Source organism: Culex quinquefasciatus, chromosome 1 (assembly GCF_015732765.1).
Source record: "Culex quinquefasciatus strain JHB chromosome 1, VPISU_Cqui_1.0_pri_paternal, whole genome shotgun sequence".
Taxonomy (NCBI): domain Eukaryota; kingdom Metazoa; phylum Arthropoda; class Insecta; order Diptera; family Culicidae; genus Culex; species Culex quinquefasciatus.
Genome location: NC_051861.1, coordinates 12982607 through 13000211, shown reverse-complemented (window position 1 = coordinate 13000211; position 17605 = coordinate 12982607). Strand labels below are relative to the sequence as shown.

Below are 17605 nucleotides of genomic sequence, written 5' to 3'. Positions count from 1 at the left end.
TTTTTCCAAGGCCTTCGGATTATCGAGTCTGGACTGTATTCAGAAGATTTGAAAAACGTTTTCCAAGCGACTTCAATGATTCATAAATGATTATTTAAAAAATCGGAATGTATCCTTTAAATTGGTCTTTGAAGCTTAATTGCAGAATAAATTGTTATAAACATTCGTTAAATTAGAAAAATAAGACAAATCAAAAACTGTGTTTTTTTTTCTTTCCCTGCATGTGATTCATCGTAAAATTTTTCTCCAAGCTAAAAATGAACAAATGCAAAAAAATAAAAACAGCCAGAAAAAAACAACAATGTGTCATTATCTTCCGCCGACTCGAGCTCACCACGCCACGTCAGCCCGAAACCGGACCTACCCCAATGCGTTTTGAATTAGAGCTTTACACACACACACACACACACACACACACACACGCGCGCTGTTTCTATACCAAACAGCCAGCAGCGCACTCAGTTTACGACGTAGAAGAGTTCATTGAATTAGAAAACATTAAACAGACAGCAGACGTCCCTGACGCGCTCGCGTCTGCTTCGGATGACGACAACGGCGGCTTCGTGAACTCCCCGTTGTTGTTTCGGTTCGCAAATTTTACTGCCCTCTGACGATGTGTGTTGGGCGATTATTTCTTTGTGCATATGCACTTACACCAGCTCCACTGGAGAGGCCAATTTTTATCTGTTTTTTTTTAGTTTGTGGGGAGGGTAAATTTGTTATTTTTTGTTTATTCCATTCCAGTTGTATTCTGAAGGCTTCGCACACTTGCAAATTTTTTTCCTGATGTATGATACGGATTATAGATTGTAATAGAAAATCAAGTACTATTTACTACTCGTTATAAAACATTACAATTATGTGTTTGTAGGGATTATGTTGGATTTGTACTGTGCCTTTTCTACAGACTCGTTGTTGCGGTATCTTCCAACAATGACAGAGAGAGTGAGGTCTGGTGGTTGTGGTGGATGCACGGACTCAAGGTCGTATGTGTTTGTATTATCGAGCTCGTCGTTGAACCGCCTGTCCAGTTTTCAACATCATCCCCAGTTTGGTCTTTGGTTGTCTCACAAGTTATTCTGTGAACTGCTTCATAGACGATCTACTTCCAAAGTTCAATACTGATGAATCAAATTTTGGGATTGGGATCTTTAGACCTTTAGTCCCTTAAGGATTTGTTTTGGTTTTATTGTAATCTTAGGGTCTTTAGACCCCCTGCGATATCGTTCGATAATTCTTCAGGACAACCAACTTTGGGCCACAGCAAGGTCGGCCTCGGTCAGTGGCCATTTGGTCATCGCGTATTGACTCGCGGTTGCAGCAATCCAGTGTAGTACACCTCTTTCGATAACTGCCCAACTCAAGTGGCCCGAAGCGGCTGCTCAATAGTAAGTGAGTCCCGCGCGTTGCGTTGCGAAAGCAAGCAAAATAAAGGGGCGCCAAATAATTAGGTTAGGTCCTGGCAGTCATCGAACTGATAAGAGACAGCCGGGCCTTGGACCAACCATGGCTAGAGTCAGCGGCGTCTGTTCTCGATTCAGGTCAGGTTTTTCGCTCAGACAAACTCGTGTGAATGTGTTGGATGAAAAAAAGAATGCCTGGTAGTGCACAAAGATAAGCAAGAACCAAAATCACGAAATTGGAGCAATTTGCCGCAACGACGACGAGGGCGGTTACGAATTTGGGGCTTGGTCGAGACAGAATGGTGTAATATTTCGGGAGCTAAAAATACAGTTTGGTGGTGATTTCTAGGTCAACGGGAAACAAGACGAATATTGGATTGTTTCAGTAACGCTAGCTTTTGCACTGTTATTTTTTTAACAAACGGAAATTTAAAAATCCACATTACAGTTTGTCTGAATTACGAATTATCTTAACACCATTTGGATAACGTTAAAGAGTCCACCTGTCTTTTTTTTTGCTTATTCAACCAACGAGAGATCTTTTATCGTAATGCACTTAGTTGGTCAGCAATACGTATCATTAACCCCAAAAAGTAAGAAGCTGAAATTTGATTAGCCACCGGCCAGAACACCGCTCACATATTCACACTACACTTGCCGTTATTTTCCCAACATTTGGAAAAAAATGGCCTGCCGAGGGCAGATGTTTCAGGTTCACTGCACTCTGCAGACGGAGAAGTTATTTTTTGTCGTGTTTTTTGCTGTCTCCATTTTCGTTTTTGACCAAAATTTGGCAGGGGTTCAAATGTAGGGCAGCCCTTGCATAGTGGCAGTCAGTTGCCGAATGTCATAACTGGTGGCTTTTTTTTTGGCTTGGCAAAAATGGTAATAACAGTACTTTCGATTTTTTAGGGGTTCGCTCTGGCACTAACGGTACATATTTTGGGTTGGGTTGCGTGCGTTAGGTTTTTTTTTGTGGGTTCCTTTCAATTGTTATTAATTGGCTTTTTTTCGTATCCGCTTTATTTTCAGATCACAAGTGGCTGATAGCATGTTTGCAGTTATGACAGGAAGATGACAACAGCAGGCCGGGTAGGTTACTGCACATTCTGTACGTTTTACAGTCTTAACTGAACGAAACTTGTTCCTTCTAGGATGAAACGATGGACGATGGATCAGTCCGATTCGGGGTGGAGTTGAAGTTGAAGTTATTGAATACCTCGACCGTGATCAGCAAAAAGCCAAGAAGCAACACATTTTAGACGATTTTCTCTAAGGTAGGTTGGAAATAACAGCTTTTTAAAATCAACAAGTATAACTAAAATATTGGAAACCAATCAGTATCTATAACAATTTTCTGCACAATACTAAAATGATTGAAAGAATTCTGCTGGATTAACCAATATGGTGCACAACTGTGAAGTCTGTGTTTGAGAATTAAACAGTATCTGTCAGGGGGTGTCATCAAATTAAAATTTCCACCAATTCACTTATTTTTAAATATATTTTTATTACAGTATAATAAATACTGGTTATATTCCAAATTCACATTATAAATATATTACAATAATTATTATTATATTTTTGTTGTATTATATTCCGCTTTGACGTTTTGCTTTCTGCCGTCGTACATTTATGTGTTTTCCCATTTTCTTCCTTTCTTTGCAAATTTGGTTTTGCATCGTTCATTTCTTGTGTCGTGTTTGACTTTGTTCTCAATACAACGTGTTTGCATAGGTTTTTTTCTCTTGTCAAGCTTGTTGTTTGTTGCTGGTTTACCGTCGAACATGTAGTGAATTTGTGTTGTTGTTTGTTTTCAATGCATTTTGTTCCTTGATTTGATTTGGTAGGAGCTTCCTGTCTTTGTTTTTTTACAAGTTGAATGTGCAGCTCGGTTTTCTGCATTGAAACTACTTGTCCAGCGTTGTAGTTTTATTTGCTTGCTGTTGTTAAATTTCTTCTCGTGATAACAATCCCACAATGTGTTAATATGTGATTTATTGATTCCGATGTTTCTTTTTGTTTGTTCTCAGTTAGGTTTGTTCATCTTCAGATGCTTTCTTCGAGGGGTCTCTGCTCTTCCTTGTGCCAGAAATACTGGAAATGGCGCGATCGGCTGCAGGTGGTCTGCCGACCTGCCGGTTCTAAACCAGCACTGGCGTTCGTCATACATAAAAAGGCATGGAAGTTATCGTATCGAACATTATTTTGACGCGTTTTTGTTGTGTGTTTGCTTTAGATATGGGTCTTTAGAAGCTGTTTGTTTTTTGATAAGTTATGGTCCCAAAATGACTCGCAAGTTAAACTAAAACGTAAAGTCCATTTTTTTCGGAAAGCTTCGTTTTTGTCGTTCTAAATGGTTATTTCAGTCTCTTTGAGTTTTGTCTTTTTTCTGTTTACTGGAGCAGATTTTGTGTTTTTTTTTTCGTTTTCAGATGGAAATAACAAACTCTTGTCTATTGTTTGGTGTGAGTGTAACATTGCTGCAAGATGAATTGGCGTTTGTGTGTGTGTTAGTGCATCGACGGCAGACTTGGTTGATGTAGCTTGCGCTTGCGACCTAACCGACACCTTTTATCACTAGCTATCGTCATAATTGTAACTTCATACTAACTGAACTGCTTTGCGTCTCGCTTAATAATGTATTGTACTTGTTATACGAAATGAATATTGCTTAACACTGAGTAAAAATTACATCCCTTAGGGGCTAGCCTTAAAAGTTAACCATTGGCTTCATGCGTATGTTTTCTATTTAATTTTATGTTTAAAATAAAAACAAAAAAAAACTAAACATTCTTAAAATAATTTGCTTGCTACTGATCCCGACACTTTGTATTCCCATTGAAGGAATCTTTCTCTGTACATAAAATAGAAAACCATATTTTTCTCTTTCTCTAACCATCTATGCCTCCTTAGCACTTTGTCTTTCCGTGTGCGGCGTTCCTCCTACTGCGCTTCTCGCTGCGGTGAATTTCGTCCAGATTATGTTACACAAACTAAAACCTACTCGCAACCTTAACCTACCAAACTTAAGTAATGTGTGTCGCTGCTATCCCTATACGCTTACAACTTAAACTGGCACAAATTTGGGCCTTAGTCGACACTTTGCTCGCGGATGATTCTGGCCTGTCGAAAAACGCTTTGCTAAACCTCCTAAAAATCAAAAAGCCTCTCGTCTCGAAATGAAATGATTGATAAATCTGCAAATTTACGTACTCGCTCGCGGCGCACACGCTCTCACCAGCTGTCACGAGCGCACTAAGCGCACACACATTCGCGGATTCGTGCCAAGTCAGCATCCGCCAAATCATATATTAAAAACTGTTGGACTGTTATTGTGGCACAGAGAAGCTCGGATCTTCCCTGTTGCTTCTATTGTTATTTTGTTGTTGTAATTGTTTTTTTTTTCAGATGTTTAAATCAGGATTGTTTCTGTTCGTGCTTTGTTTGTTTCTTTTTTGCACCGCACTCCTATTGTTTGTGTATTGGTTTTATCAACTTTTTCTGCTTTCTTTAATAGGTAATTGGACTATTTTCTTAAAACTGTTATTTACTGGTTTTTCTATTGTAAGAAGTGTTTTTTTTTGTGAGTTTTCAACTTTTTTTGAATCTGCATGGAAAATCATCAATTGTTTGTTTTTTGTGTGTACAGTGTGATATTTTAAATTTTCTGTTTTTTCCTGTTTCATGCAGTTGGTGATTTTAATAAGTGATGCAAATTTTGTTCAAGAACTATCGAAGAAATTATCATTTAAACTGTGTCTTTTCCAATCATTTCTGTGTTTGGTTTAGTTTATAGATAACGATTTTTTGAACTCAATACAAAGGTCCATCACAAACTAGTTGTTGTATGTACACAAACGCTCGTGGGACAAATTGAAACAAAACTCAAGACTCAAAACAACAACAAACATAACTTACTGAAAGTTGCTCTTTATGTCATATTTACAAGTAGAATGCAAAACAAAAGATTAGCACAAGTTTAATGTTCGAAGCGGTACTATTACTGTCTTGAATCATGTTGTATTTTTTGTTTTCTTGATGTGTCATATAATTATTCATCCTTACTTTATCCGTTTTTTTTTGTTCATAAATTCTATTGTTTGTTTTCCTTTGATCAATTAATTTATCTCTAGAGCTTTCTGCATAACTTACAATATTTTACACTTATATTTCCTTTCATTTCTTATGTTACTGATAACTCATATGCCTTTTTTGTTTAACTTGTTTTTTTTTTTATTTGCGAAACAGTGTCCCTTCTTTCCTATGCTTGTTCTATACTTGTTCAGCAAAATTCGCTCTTCTTAAGCAACTGTTCAGTCGCGTTCATGTGGTTACATGCGTTTCCCCTAGTTTCTGCTTGTTGCCTTTGTTAAGTAGAAAATGCTTTTCATCTCACCTTGCTTAATTGCGTTAAGGAGATTTGTTGGCATAAGAATATTGATTCGTTTCTCTTACATTGTTATCGCTTCTTTTCCTACCACTGTTTTCAAAAACTAAGCTTAAAAATAAAACTTTTACCTTAAACGTAAACTAACTGCTTGTTTCTTTGTTTGAAGATAACAGACTCTTAAAGACACTACGTGATAAACCAATAATTTTGAAAACAGTTGCGCTGAAATTACTCCTCAGGCGGAGCTTGTAGCGCAAATAACTAATTATCTACAGTGAAAAAAATATAACTGCAGTTGTCTTTTTAAAATCAATAATGCTCTTGTAATAAAGTCAATAAAATTAGATAGATGATAAAAAGTTGGTGAAAATAGAATAAAAACGATAATAAGCAATAAAAATGAACTGACATCTTGTAAGAGGTAATAAAAAAATATTTGACAAAAATATAAGCTTACTATAAATGGATAAACACTTTAACGTAACAATAATGAAATTAATCAATATTCTTGCATGCTTGCCTGCTTTTTCATTCTGTTCCGTTTCATCGGTATTTAGATAGATTTTTTTTTTTTGGAATGGTATTCAACGTTTTGATAGATTTTTCTGTTTTATGTTCCATCTTTTCGTAGTTAACCTAAACGAAAATGGTCAAAATAAAAGTTGTAACCGAAAACCGGTGTTTCCACGTGATCAGTCACGTGCATATTATAAAAATTAGATATTTTACTGTTCCTTCGCTCTCTTGCTCACACTCGTTTTTCAAAGCGAGAAGTGAGCGAGCAAGAAGGAGATTGAATTGTTATTTGTTTGGGTTGTTGCAAACAAAAAACCTGAAGATTCATCTGAGGGAATCCAAACAACGTGCTGTCAGCTGTCAGCACAACTGTCAAACCGTCATCTACCACCGTTTGTTGAGTCGTCCCATGGGAATGTGATGTTGTTTGACGAGGTGATCGTCCCTGAATTACGTTTTGTAGCTTTGTTTACTAAATGCTTAACCTTTGGAATGCTACTGTGTGTGTGTGTTTTGAGTGAGTGTACACGTGACAGGTGACGGCTCATTTGACACTTGGGCTGACAGATTTGAGCTCATATTTGGGTCCCAATGTCGTTGTTTGTTTTGCTGCTGTAGTTGTTGATGTTTAATCCTGTTTTGTATCTGTATTTTCCTTGTAGTATAAGAAACTTATACCGGGTGCCTGGGGAATAGACCCTTTTGGGCGCTATATTTTGATCTATTGATTGAGTTATGGTGATGGTTGTGTTATCGGTGTATGTGTATAAATGTGTGTTTGCTGGTTTTAGTAATGAACTTTTGTTTTTTTTTCGTATTGGTTTCTATGGATGCTGCTGTCAGTGAGAATGTGGATTTCTGCTTACTTTTGCGGTGTATTGGTGTACATTGTGGCTATTGTTGTTGTCAGTTGGAATATAAACATAAAGGCTTACGGAACAGAAAACACGAAACAGATTTTTGTTCTTGGTACCGTGCTATTTTCCGAAATGGGTACCAAAACTGCTGTGATGGTTAAGTCATTAATCGTGTGTCACCTGTGTGATCTTGGCTGTTGAAGGTAACACTTTGTTCTATCGTCTCTTTTAACTGGTTCAAACGGTGATGTAATTTTCAAGTTCTCCTCTGGTTGTAAAGTTTTATTTTGTTTTAGTTTTATTTTGGACCACAAAGTTCACGAGTTCATATGTGATTTTGTTTTGAATGATTTTTGTTTTTGATTTTCAGTTGTATATAATTTTGATAGCTCTCTAAATAGTAGTTTTTCTCTTTTGTGGATCTTCCATTTCTCAAACCATTTACGATTAGGGTTGTTTTTTGTTGCTTTTTGATGATAATTTTGTGTTTCATTTTTTCTCGAATCGAAGTTTGCGTTTTGATTATAAAAGATACCTAAATATTTGTTTTCCAGTTCATTTTTAGTTTCCTAAAAATTTAAATTAGTTTTCATTCATGGGTTTCCATCTTATTTTGTTTCGCTAGTCTGTTTTTAATATAACCTATATCACATTTAGACATTTCAAGAAAAATATAAAGTTCATGTAACCCTTAATGGTTCTCCGTTTCGAAATGTTTTCCCTCACATCGTTCTTTTCTTCAATGTGTATATGTAAATTTGGACAGAAAATACATACATATCATTTTTCCTTATTGTTTTGGATGTATATAAATTTCCATTCTTATTGTTTTTAACTTACTGCCGACGATGATTAATGACTATATTCACACATCAATATTTTTGCATTTTCTCCATAACGTTTTTTTTTTCTTGAGGGGAAAAATGGTTAACACGAGTTTCATTGACTTTGCCGTGTTTCGTTTTCGGACAGAAAGTAACAAAAATATTTACAAAAAGCTTTTTTTTTCATTTTGTTTCTTCCTAGCGTCAAAACAATAGAGTTTCCGTGTATGTGTAAGTGTTAGGTTTCCGTTTCTACTTCATCCTAATATTCAAAAGCACCATTTTGTTTACACCTTATCATAGATTTCATCCGCAAAAAGTAAACTGGAAAAAACGAGTTATTTTCCACGATTTAACGAAACAAAAACGATCTTTTTTTTACTAAGCTTGCTAGATGAATGTTTGCTCCTAATCGAAAGCGGATGACGTGCAGCCAATTTAGTGTTTGTGTGATTCTGTGTTGCCTCTTTGGTGTTTGTGTGTGTATTTGTGTCGACCAATCGCTATCACAATGACATAATTTTGAACGCTCCTAAGGAGTTATGCGCTTTTCCCTAACCAATTACAAACTAAAATCACAATTTTTAGCACAATTTTGATTCCAATTTTGTTGTGAAAGCTTTCCGACCGTGTTTTTTTTCTTCTCCTGTTTTCAATATTCGAACACACATAACCAATCACAGTTTCGTTCGTGGCTGCTCAGTCTCGTATCATTCCATTATTTTGTTTACAGTTTTGGTTTTGCGGGTTTGAACACGGAGGGAAATTATCCACTCTCATCACAATTTAGTATTGCCAATTCGGTTTGAATGAAAACGAAAAAAATAATGTGTTTTGTTCTTCCAACGGGTTGGGGTTAGCTATTTACACTTTTTTTTGCAATTCCATGCGTTGTTAAACAAACCATTTCTGACAAATTCTTCAGCAGCGATGTTAAGGACGAATGTTAACACACTTGTTTATGTTTTACTATGAGAAAGCGTGAAACCTTTATATTTCTTCCTAAAGAAAGATTAAAATAAAAATAGTATAGGCTGTTTCTTTACTCAGTTGCTTGTTTTTATGCCAAAATATTGCCTAAAGTAGAGTTGTTTTTAAAGTTTTTTTCCCCGTTTTTTATCTGTCGCCAGACGTTGAAATCATGAGTTAAGATTTTGTTTCCTATCGCCTATAAAAATAGTTACTTGTTTTCCAGTAGTGACACGGTTTTTTGTTCCTCCTTCGCGAGAGATATAATTTTGATAGTTTGCTTTGCTAGACATTGAAAACAGTTCATTTCTTCCTTTTTGGTTACTAATGAAGTTGCACTTCCGTGCTTCAATAAAGTATTTTTTTTAGGTTTTTTTTACTTCCACGAACAATTTGTTAAACAACCATATACAGTGTGTGTGTGTCAATGTGTTATGTTTTTGTCAGTTTAATTCAATAGAATGGTCACACAGTAATTTTTGCGTATGCGTTTATTTTTGGTGTGTGTTTTTATGTTTTCTTATGAATAAGTTCCAAACTGGCTGTACAGGATTTATGCTTCGAATGGTTTGTTTTTTTTTTGATGATTTTGTTTTATAAGTTATAAGGCATTTTTTCTAAACACGACTTTTTCTTCTTTTTTTCTTTAACGTATGCTTTTGTTTTGCTTTGGGCCATGTGATTCACTGCGTTCATTTTTTTTTTCTATAAAGAGGTGGACAGTTTTGTTTTACTTGTTTTGTCATAGATTTAACGAAAAATGTAAAAATCAACCAAATTTTTATTTTTCAAACTTTAAAGGAGATTTCCAGACAGGATATTTTGGGCCACTTGTAGGCCAACTAATCAATCTTGTCTTGTTTTCTGGCACATTCATGGTGGTAAAATTTGTTTATTTTTTCTTTCTACCAAAGAGCATAAAACATATACAAAGTAATTAAAACGTGTTTTGTTTTTGTTTTCCGTTATTGTTGCTTTGTTTTGTTTATTTTCTGTTGGTTCTTCGTAGAGGCATTTGCTGATAGGGGTATGGGTATGGGTGTGTTTTTGGTTGTGCTCGCTTGTTTCTTGGACTACTATGATTCTATTTGTTTACTTGTATGATTTGTTTTATTGTTTCAGGCAGCCATCTTAGATTTGTATGTTTGTTTTCTTTGTTTATTGTTGTTATTAATGACAGATACTCAAGAAAACCCTAATGAACAAACGATCGTCTCGACGATAAATCTTCTTGTTGTTGATCTCAATTTCTCCTAAAAACTCGCTCACTGTGTAGAAAAATATGTTCAACAAGAATAGTACAGGTCTCACCGGAATGATTTCCGAAGCAAGAATATTAAACTTTGAATAAGTCTACTCTGTTATCCTGCATCGAGCTCGAGGAATAGGCGTACTCAATCTAATTTGCATAATAAACATTTAACTAATCGTTCGCCTTACTTTTGTATTACTTCCTGTTCGTATGCTGAGTAAATTTCCATTCTGAAACGGAATGAAGTGATCTCGAGGTTCTCAAGCAGCGCAGTGGCAAACATGTTTTTGATTCGTTCCAATAAGCGACAAGTCTTGGCATTAACTATGTGTTTGTTTTATGCTTTACTTTTTGTTTTTGTTTTAATTCTTCCAGCAACATGTCTTTGTTTTTGCTTTCTTTCATTACTGTATTTGTGTGATTTGATTCTATTGTAAAAGAATTGGAATTACTGTAGTACGAAATTTGCATTAACACACGCACACTGTTTGCAGACCATTGCCAGGATCAAGTGTGCGTGTGGGTGTTTATTAAACGGAGTTTTCTTATTGTAAATTTTTCACATTTCGATTTGTTTTTTTTACAACTATTGTATTTTTGGCAATCGAGGGGTCCCGCACGCGGTAGCTCTAACGCACTGCGCGGGGACTGCTCGATTGGTTGAATTTTGCAGCGTGTGCTTGTGATTAAGTTCTATTGTAGGAGTGTGTAATTGTTAGTTTGTATTTGTTTGTGTATCTTGTTGTTGTTGGGGATCAAGGGATAAAGGGAACGGGGTGAATTGGGTCATAACTTCTTATAGTAATAATTATTACTGCTTTAGAAAAAGTAACAGATAGATATAAAAAATGTATGTGAGTGTGTATTGGTAATCAACTGTTTGTTTGTATGTGCAGCAGAAAATACATAGAAGAACTTGTGCTCTTCCACGTAACCAGGCTATTGTAGTTTAGACAAAACGGTGTTGTGTTGTTTGTGAGATTGTTTGTGTGTGTGTGTGTGTGATCAAATAATGCATTAATTGTTGTGTCAACTATTGCAGTAAAAGTTTGTTTGTTTTTATCGACTATGGTAGCAGCAATAATCATTTCAATTTGTTTGTGTGTTTTGTGTTTGTAGTTGTGTGAGAGATATCCATTGCTATTGTTTGTTTACTATTGATACATATGTTTGGTTTTGATAGCTATTGTTCAATTACTATAGCACACTGTACAGCGTATTATAGTAACAATCGACTGTCGGCTTAGATTTGTTTGTGGGGAGGTTGAAGTTTGGTTGTTTTATATTATAGTTTGGTACGCTGTTTCGTACAATTTGGGGTCGAACACTCCACGATAAAAGTGGATACCTGGCATGAGTATCAAAGGAAGATCGGCATAACTAGTAGTAAGCAATGGTCGAGTGATCACTGTCAGGTCCGCTGATATCGAGTTCGAGTTTGTGTTTGTGTGTTCGACCCGGTACGGTAGAACGCGTGTGCGACGCGACCTGTGGCTGCTTGTGTAGGTGTTGACGTGCCGCCAGTGTTCGCTTCGTACACTTGCGTTCTTATTTATGTATGTGTGTGTTCAAAATTTTCCAGTAATCCGAAATGTGTCCAGTTGGCCAAAAGTGTTTTGTTGTGTGTTACTTGCAAAATCCAAAGTTGGTGGTCTGGTTTGTTACGAAAGAAAAATAAAAGTTGTAGCAGCAGTATTTTGATATTTAACGTAAAAGAAACCCTTTCAACAAGAGATGTTGCTGTTTGCCCGCCGATGGTGTTTGCAGACTTTGTACATTGATGTTGTTATTTTCGGTTATTCCTGTTTGCTTGACATTCTTTTTTCAACATAAACCTAACCAAATGTTCATTAAGATGTTTTGATCGCTTGTTGGTATGTTAGAATAACGCCAGCCAAAACTTTCAGAACTTGAATTATTTCTCGCGCTTGGATGTATGTTAATTTATCTATCCTCACTTAAAAAATGGTAAAACAAGTAGAAAATGCTTGTTAAAAAAGATTGCACTAGCTATCAGTAGGATTTTTGTTCGTTTCCGAACAGAAAAGATTTTGATTTTCGTTCGTTTATGTTATGTAAGCAATTGCTCAAAGAAAGTTGTACTGCCTAAGAGGAAAAAGAAAAAAGAAAAAAAAAGTATTATCATGCTTCAAGGAATTCCGACTTTCTCTTCTCTGATAGAACCGAACGTTTCTGGTATTTTTGTTTGTTTACTTCGTAATCAATCTTGTGTCTCTCCAATAATTTTTGTTTAGATTTACGCTTAGTTTTGCTGTTGAAACACATACCCAGACTTGTTTTGTTTGTGTGTTTGCTTGCCTCGAATGAAGATTTTGCCTTTTGTTTTTACCGAAAATGCGTTCTTTGATGCATTTGTTTTCTTTTATCAATGTTTCAAAGCGTTTCCCTTTAGCTGTCACATGTTTGTTCAAGTTTCTTTTTTGTTTTCTTTTGTTACCTATACAAAAACTGCTCTAATAATTTTCTTCACTGTTTTTCTTTACAATTTCTCGTGATTTTTAATAAGACTTTCTCTTACTTCACATAGGTTTTCCTTTTTTGTTGCTTTTTTTTTGTAAATATAGAATTAAATAATTTTCCCTATATATTTTAATTTATTTTTACCTTTGCTTCATCATGTGTTTTCTTTTCTTCTCCCGTGTTTTCACCTTTTTAATATAAATAACGAATATGTTACGGTTTATATCGTTCTAATTGCACTTTTTTATTATTTTTAATATTAAATTACTCCTTTTTTTTCTTCTAATAAAAACAAATCGGTATCTCCGTTCGGTTGTTTAGCTTCGTAACACAAGTAAGTTGAAGTTGTAGGTATGGTGGTGGTAGTTGTAATAGTGGTGGTGGTTGGTAGAACGCCACCACTTTGGTGACGAGCAGCCGAATCATAAACCGAATCGCGCAGAAACAAAAAAACAGTGGTTCAGAAATGTTTGTGTGTGTGTGTGTTTAAAATCGGGCTTGTTGCTTCACTGTTGTGTTTGAAAGAATGGAAACAATGGCCTGTTTTTGGGTTTACTTCATATCTGGATTGCTCTATTGATGTATTCCTGTTCGGTGTGTACGTGTGTGTTTGTTAATGTTAACCGAAAGTTTTCGAAAGATTTGTTTGATTTTGTTTTGATTTAGCTACGCTCAAAAACACACTTTCTTCTCTCTTCTTTGTTTGTTGAAACTTCCTCTCTCATATTTTTGTTTCACTTAACGAAATATGTTTCTTTCGCTTTTTTGTTGTTGTTTTAGAGAGAAAAATATACATCAAAATTTTGGATTATCAATCACAGATAGTGTATAAATATACTTTCAATAATTAATTATAATATATTATGTATAATTTTACCTTCATATAAAATTTTCTCCATTGTTTGTTTTTTTTTCTGTCTTTCATCTCTGTGTGTTATTTTTGTTTTGATTCCGAAGCGGTATGAAATTTAAAACATGTTGTTTCGAAAATAGAAAATTTGTTCAGCTGGTAAATCATTTCGTTTTATTTTTTGGGGAATAGATTTTTCAGGGGATGTGAACGAGGTATGTGTGTTTTGAGGGGTATGTATAAGGAATCAATTTCAAAACTGAAAATTTTAAATGGGATAGCTAAACAAAAGTGCTGTTTAATTTTTCTTGTTTGTCCATTTTTCTGCATTCTTTTGAGGTATACGCGACGTGAAGACACACACATATATAATATATTTTTCTCTGCTTGTGTTTGTTTTACCTTCTCTTAAACTGTTTTGAATACTACACTCTCTGCCGACAGAGGGGTCAGAATCGAGGGTGCAGCGTGGAGTTTTATTTTATTTTTGGGATTTTGTTTGCGCTATGAAGGAAGGGGGCAATTTCCACTCTTTAGTTTGCCTTCCGACCTGCGATTTTCACTGATAGTTATAATAAATTGTGAGGATTAATGATAATGAGATGCGAAACATTTAAATTTTTTATATTTTACTGACGCGTCTTTTTTTGTGGTAGTCGTGCGCGTGTTTTTGTCTTGTAACCTTAGTTAAAACACCGAGTTTACTTTTTTTGTTGTGATATTTTGCTGTCCCTTAAATTTTGATATTTTTCACGTAGTACACAAATACTTTTTGGTGGATTTTTATTTTGATTTGGTTTAAGATAAAAACGTCGAAACATAGAATATTTTACTGTTTTATCCTTTGCAGCTTTTTATTTCTTTTTTTTTTTGTTAAAATGCATCATAAATTTTGTCTCCGCTTTTTATATTTTCTCAAAGGTAAACATAAATATATTTACGATTTTTCTTTTTGATAGTGTTTTTGTGTTTTTGCTTACTATATCGATAGATTTTGCCATTTTCTGAATAGAATTTTGAACACCAAATATGACGTTTTTTTAAATCGATACACGTTTTGACGAGTAGTTTTTTGTTTTGTTTTAATTTTGTTAGCCACGACATTAATTTACTTTGTTTACAAAATGTGCAAAAGTTTTTGTTTTTATCTGTTTTTCCCCCAAACTGTTAGTTGTGTTTGTCCGTATTTGACAGAGATTTACATAAAAAGCATTTTCAAGTTGGCGATTTCTGTTTTTTTTTCTGTAGCTGATGAAGGATTGGATAAGTTGTGGAGTGGAAAAAATAACGAATTTCATAATACATAAAAATCCAGACTAAAGTTAATGAAATCATCCGGGGAAAAAGGATCTTTTCATCGACATCATCATCCTGATTTAAAACCAGGAATGGGGGGAAACAACAAAAAAAAAAAGCATATCGAGAGGGTTTGGATAATTGCGTGTTTGATCGATTCATTTTTTTCTGCTCCTGTAGTCGTTCGTGGTACTTCCCCGGCGACCTCGCCTTAATTCACAGTCATTACAGTACGTGAATGTGTGAGTAACTGGGGATTGTTTTAATTGAGTTGCGGCAAGGGTTGAAACGTTGTTTGGAGAGGGTAGCTACTGGGAGGGCTTTAATGAAATTTTTAATTAAAAAATAAAAACTTATTTAAAATATTTGTTTTTGAAAGGTTGAAACTTCAATTTACCTCGAATAATAAAAAAAAAAATTATCTCAAAATTTTCAAAAGATGTTTTTCTTCACATTGCATAGTTTTTTATTTTACAATCATCGATCGTTTAAATAAGTAGTTAAATAAACCCACCTTGCAGAGCCGGGCCAGGAAAAATAAAAAAAAGGTTCCAGTTAATCCCGCATCAATCGGCGGTCCCCGGGTGGACGATGACTGCTGGCCCCGGGGCCTAGCCCCGGCGAAGAAAGTTCGCGTGCGTTGTTCCGGCAGGGTGCGTAGCATGGTTTTTTTTTTAATTCATCCCCACCCCATCGTAGCTATTTGATAGCTGTACCGATATGACAAATGCAGATTAATTAATCTTTGTTGATTTTTTTGCTACTCTCTCTCTCCCTCCTGTACTCCAGGGGGGGAAATAATTTTTATTTGATTCGTGGTTTATCACGGTTTTTTTTCTGTTTGAAGCAAGAGGTCGCTGGGGACTGGTTGTGGGGGCCATTTGAAGCAATTTGGCGCTAATGGCAACATCAAAAATCAATTGTGACAGGATCACGCAGAGTGGGGGCTGATGAAACGATTCAAATACGTCATATTTAAATTATTAAGGGGTAGGGGATGTGGTGACGGGATAGTCGTTTCTTAATGTTACCTAAAATTTGATGTTTTGACTGCGTTATCTCTGTTGTTCTTTGCTGTTTGTAAAATGATAAAACTCCAAAAGTTGTCTCTTTGTCTCAAAATCATCTCCGCACGGTTATATTATAAAAATCAGACTTTCTGATTGACTGATCCTACCTTTTTTTATATTTTCGGCTGCTTCCCTTACTGCTTGTTTGTTTGTGGTTGTGTACGAGAGATAGTCTGAGGAGCATATGGGTAGTTGGGGGTTCGCGGGGACGTTTTCCAAAATTTGCGATTTTCTTGTTTGTTTTTGTCCGCTAGGAAAGGAGAGTTTGGTTGTAGAGTGAGGGAAAGGTGTGTGGTTCCGGAATTTACAAGAGCCTATTTGTCGATTGTCAAAAAACTTGCGTTTTCTAATGATTCTTCTTCTTCATCACCTTAAAAACCATTCTCTAATGCTTTTTACTAGTGTGTATTGTTTGTTTTTTTTTTGTTGCGATTTTCCTCTTACTAATTCATCGTCATCTTCATCATCATTAATATTTTGATTCTCCGTTTTCTTTTGCTTAAAAGAGTTGTGTGTGTGTGTGTGTGTGTGTGTGTGTGTGTGTTTGTGGATAAAAATTGTTAACACTTGCACATGCATTATCCCCAGTTTAACTACAATAATAATATTTGAACTACATTTTGTTCTCCCATTGTTTGCCGCCATTTTGATTCTAACCTAGTAGCGTGCTGGAGCGCCACAACAGCAGCGCCTCTCGGGGCAGCCACTTCTATGAACTGTCGTCGGTCGCCGCCGTTGGCAGCTTGGTAACGAGCCGGTGCGACAGCTGCTGTTGATGGTGGTGAAGTTGCTGCTGCTGCTGGAGTTGTTGCTGGAGGTTGTTGTCACCGTTGTGTTGATCTTCCATCGGTGTCCTCTTGTGGTGGTGCGCCGCGGACAGCGATGTGAGATCCTCACGCATTTTGAGGATGCTTTCGACGGCGAGGTTGCCCTGGGCAAGCAGTTCCGAAGCGGAACTCGCTGTGCCGGTGCCATCGAGGGAGGTATTCAGATGTCGTTGCTGGTGCTGGTGCTGTTGCTGCTGGAGCTGAAGCTGGTGGTGCGGAAGGTGATCGTTGAAGCTGGCGGTGGCATTTGGCGGTTTACTGCTACTCGTGGACGAGGTGGACGACGCACCGGGACTAGCACGTTCCCGTTTGATGATTTCGGGCAGGAAGTTGAGCGGACTGGTGGCACCGCGCTTAGCACCGACCTTGGCAAGATGGGCTGCGGACGGGTCGTCCGACCCGGCTATCGCCGACGAGGACGAACCCGCTGTCGCTGGCGTCGTTCGCAGGTTGTTGTTTTTCATCAGCTGATCGAACAGCGCTCCGTGAGACATCTCGCCGGGCTTCTTGTCCAAACTGTGCCGAATGATGTCGTCCAGCAGCGATCCGTTTGTACTAGTTCCGTCGTATATGCTTTCGGCAAGTTCTCGCGCAGTTTTGGGTCCGCTCGGGCCGGAGTTGTTCATGGGCGATCCCTTCGAACCTTGAGGATCCTGAAACCGCTGCATCATCGGTGAGGCGAAGATACTGTCGTTGGCATTGGTACCACTAGATCCAGCTCCTCCGGCAGCTCCCGCTGATTGACGACCAAAGTCCATGGGCAGCCCGGAGAAACCAGCCGCCGCATGGGGCCACAAAAACGGAGCTCCGTACGGCAGCTGTGAAGCCATCGATGCCGGGTCAAACATTGGCATTTTAAGTCCCCGT

General features: G+C 36.7%; 1 protein-coding gene across 1 annotated transcript in view; it reads right to left on the bottom strand.

Moving 5' to 3' along the window:
- Positions 1–3148: 3148 nt before the first annotated feature.
- LOC6046300 (mushroom body large-type Kenyon cell-specific protein 1) overlaps positions 3149–17605 on the bottom strand; it is a 167243-nt gene continuing 152786 nt past the window's right edge. The window contains 1 exon segment of the mRNA XM_038250154.1: positions 3149–17603. Coding sequence (XP_038106082.1) covers positions 16621–17603 — 983 coding nt within the window. The 3' untranslated portion in view covers positions 3149–16620.